This window comes from Centruroides sculpturatus, unplaced genomic scaffold, assembly GCF_000671375.1.
Source record: "Centruroides sculpturatus isolate CEXI.00-Female unplaced genomic scaffold, Cexi_2.0 scaffold400, whole genome shotgun sequence".
Lineage (NCBI taxonomy): Eukaryota > Metazoa > Arthropoda > Arachnida > Scorpiones > Buthidae > Centruroides > Centruroides sculpturatus.
Window position 1 is genome coordinate 166,881 of NW_019384654.1, and position 3,856 is coordinate 170,736.

General features: G+C 37.4%; 1 protein-coding gene across 6 annotated transcripts in view; it reads left to right on the plus strand.

The window, feature by feature from the left end:
- LOC111626373 (multidrug resistance-associated protein 4-like) overlaps positions 1 to 3,856 on the plus strand; it is a 169,210-nt gene that overhangs the window by 83,300 nt on the left and 82,054 nt on the right. For all 6 annotated transcript variants that reach the window (XM_023369722.1, XM_023369721.1, XM_023369718.1 and 3 more), the window contains one exon: positions 1,618 to 1,712. In XM_023369722.1, the coding sequence (XP_023225490.1) occupies positions 1,618 to 1,712 (95 nt within the window). The remainder of the gene's footprint in view (positions 1 to 1,617; positions 1,713 to 3,856) is intronic.

A 3,856-nucleotide genomic window follows, 5' to 3' on the forward strand; every position in this document is an offset into this window, starting at 1 on the left:
GTAACCTAGCGCTGCATCTGAAAATCCAGGTGGCGCTATAAAAACATGTGCAGGCCGTCCGCCATATTTCTTTTTCTCTCTTTCGGCTACGCTACGCACGACGAATGGATGTTCTGTACCGAAGCATGCTTGTAACCGATCGAGCTTTTACTCAATAAGTGTAAAACAAAATTTTGTACATGATTGTAAATAAACTTTCATGGTGAGATATAAAGCTTCGGTTATTTTATATAATCAACGAACACTCAAGTTAAGTGGTGCATCAACCACCACAGCCTGTATTCTTTTTTACTCGTCAGATTAGGAATAATGTCGCGCGGGCCGGATAGAACATTTCAGGGAGCCGCATCTGGCCCGCGGGCCGTAGTTTGCCCATCACTGATCTAAACCGTTCAAAAAACACTGTGAGGAATTTTTAGGACCAGTGATTAATAGAGAGCAATTACACATAGCACACATGCTTGGGGCACTTTCAGCAGACCACTAGTCTGAAAGGACCCGGTCGGATGACAAATACACTCGCTGACGACCCGTTTGTTGTCCAACATACGGACCAGGGTGGCTCCATTATTATAGAACCGTGCGTCTCTCAGCAGCATTTCCAGGCCACAGGATAAGAAACATTTGGTATTACGGCTGCTATCACGAATTCAAATTGACTCCATCCACTGTCATCTCTGATATGAATGGTGACGCTCCTAACAAGTCTGGACCACTACAGAATGTTACTTGGTCGTCTACTGCAATGAATTTAGATTCAATTTCAGCATTGATGACAATCGTGTTTATGTCTGCAGGTCCTGTGTTGAACTTTTTAATCCTGGCTGCATTTTGTGCAGCACATTGACCCACATCCAGTTTGGTAGTCTGGGGTGTCACGACAGCCAGTCACTTCTAGTAACGATTCAAGAGACCACGATAGCCCTGAAGTATGCTAGTGACATCCTACAGCCACATTGTTGTCTCTTAGGACAGGGCTCCCAAGAGCCAGTTCCCAACAGTAAAATTTTCGAACACACACACGGCAATGGTGTCAGTATACTGCCTTTGCCATATTTCACACTTCTTTTGACACTCACGATTCCGTGATTTGTCACCGACTGAACATCTCTGGAATCCGATGGAATGCAATATTGGAGTGTGCAGAAATTTGACGAAACTAGAGAACTATTTGCAAAAAATATGGACCGAGATACCGCCAAACACAACACAGCACTCGTATGCCTATATGCCTGCCAGCATCACAGGGTGTATTCACGCTAAAGGTTGCCTAACAGTGTGCTTACTATAATATTTTTTCGTTTGTACGTATTCCAACAATAAATGATTCTTTTACTTTCATTTTGTAATTACTTACTTATGCCGCTATTGCATTCACAACGTACAATTTAATTCCATTTTAACAACTCTGGTGCGCTAACTTATATTGAAAGGTGTGTATGTTAATGACGTTTTGTAATTCTTGTAATTAATTTATATTTTCTACGTTTCAATGAATTTCTTTACAAGTCACTTTTAGTTTAAACAGTGTATGCAATGCAAATTTTATTCAAACTAAACGTGACTTGTAAAGAAATTTATTTAAACGTCCAACATTTATTTATTTATTTATTGTAGGATATTAGATTATTTCCTAAAGGAGATCAGACAATTGTAGGAGAACGAGGTGTAATTATGAGCGGTGGGCAGAAGGCAAGAATTAATCTAGCAAGGTAAGATCGACCTTTCTTAATTATTGTATTTCTAGGAATACAAAAATGAAAATACAATTTTAATAGGAATAAGCCAGAAGCACTGTAATAATAAATTCATTCTAAGAAAATCAGTTTAATGCTTCTAAGTATATTGATTTTTAAATTAATTATAATATCCTGATAAAAACGTTACTAAGAAATCTGCATTAATTTAATAGGCTGACGCAGAAATTTTGGTTTGTTTAGTTTTTCCAACAATAATAGCACATCCAGTGATTTCATAGAAATTTTTTTTAATTTCATGTAATATTGATGAAGTTTTCTTGTACGTCTTATTGCAAAATATCAATAATTATCGCATAAGTTTAAAGAAAAATGATTAATAAACAAAAGAGTTATATATTATTACTAGCTGCAAGGACCCGCTTCGCTGAGTTTTTAAAAAGTAACGATAGTAAAGATTAAGATAAGATTGGCTATAATGTAATTATCATTATAGCCAATCTTACCCGTTTTCACAGAATGCATGAATTAGGTCTTCCGTTTCCAGACTAATTAGAGACCTGGTCCCGATTCTATTTCTGAACGTCTCCTGTTCACCTCAAGTCAAACGAACTCTTTTTAACGTTTCTGGAACGTTTACAATCGTTCTATAATCGAACCAATATTCAAATTTTACGTTCGAATTAAATTCGAACAAATTCGAACAAAACATTCGAAATAGAAAGCCACTTTCAACCACTTTTAGCCCCATATCTCCCGCACCCTTATAGCTATCGAGACGCAACCACCCTGGTGCACGAATGGAGACTTGGGGCTACTACCACATACAAACACCATTCACGTGCGATGTGTAGTTTTCGCGAAAAAGTGAAATATAGGGACATACATGTCCATTTATATATATATACTAGCTGCAAGATCCCGCTTCGCTGGGTTTTTATTTGTATGTAATAGTATAGTTTTTATATATATATATATATAAAAGACTGTTTTTCTAAGTAATCTAGAATCTAGCTGCAAGGACCCGCTTCGCTGGGCAAAAAGTAACGATAGTGAAGATTAAGATAATTACATTATAGCTAATCTTACCCGTTTTCACAGAATGCAAGAATTAGGTCCCCCGTTTCCAGACTAATTAGAGAATTTTTACGTTTAGTCAAACAAACTATTTTCAACGTTTATGGAACGTTTACAATCGTTCTAAAATCGAACCAATATTCGAATTAAATTCGAAAAAATTCGAACAAAACATTCGAAATAGAAAGCCACTTTCAACCACTTTCAGCCTCATATCTCCCGCACCCTTATAGCTATCGAGACGCAACCACCCCTATGCACGAATGGAGACTTGGGGCTACCACCACATACAAACACCATTCACGTGCGATGTGTAGTTTTGGCGAAAACGTGAGATATAGGGACATACATGTCCATTTTTATATATAGATATAGATATAGATTAGTGTTGCAACGAATAGTATATTCGGCCAGGAGCGTGGCGAAATAGCCGAATATTCGGCCAAACTATTCGGCTTGATTAACGCACGTACGAAAATTGCCGCGAAAATCGCATTATGGCAAGGACTCTGCTCTCTACTGGCCCACTGTCACTACGTCATGGGTAGTCCGCAATGCTAATGTGAGAAACATCTTCCAGTTTTTGGGGTTCTGGGTCCAGTACTTTAGAAGATATTAACTACTACCGTTGATTTTTTCGGCACCCTCTAACTTCCTTCCGGTGGGCTACTTCTGAAAGATATTCGGATAATTCTTAGAAGACATAAAATGTAATACTCTGAACATTTTATAATTATAGCTCTTATAGTTTTTGAATAATGGCAATTCTACGATTTATTCTTATTTCAACTTTTCAATCACCATAGCAACTGTCATTGACCTTTTAGTCAGGAACTTTCTAGAACAATTACAGAAAGTTGCATTTTCTACGTTTCTATACATAATTTCAGACATATTACAGTCGAACCCCCTATAAGATCATAGATACGTTCCATTCTTTAGAAATCCGATTTCTTACCAGTCCTTCCAATTACAGCCCGACACGTGTGAAGTTTACGGACTACGGCTGATTGAAAGGTTTTCTTCCATAAAATTAATCGATTCTAGACTAATCCGACTCAACATTTCCAAAATACGTATAT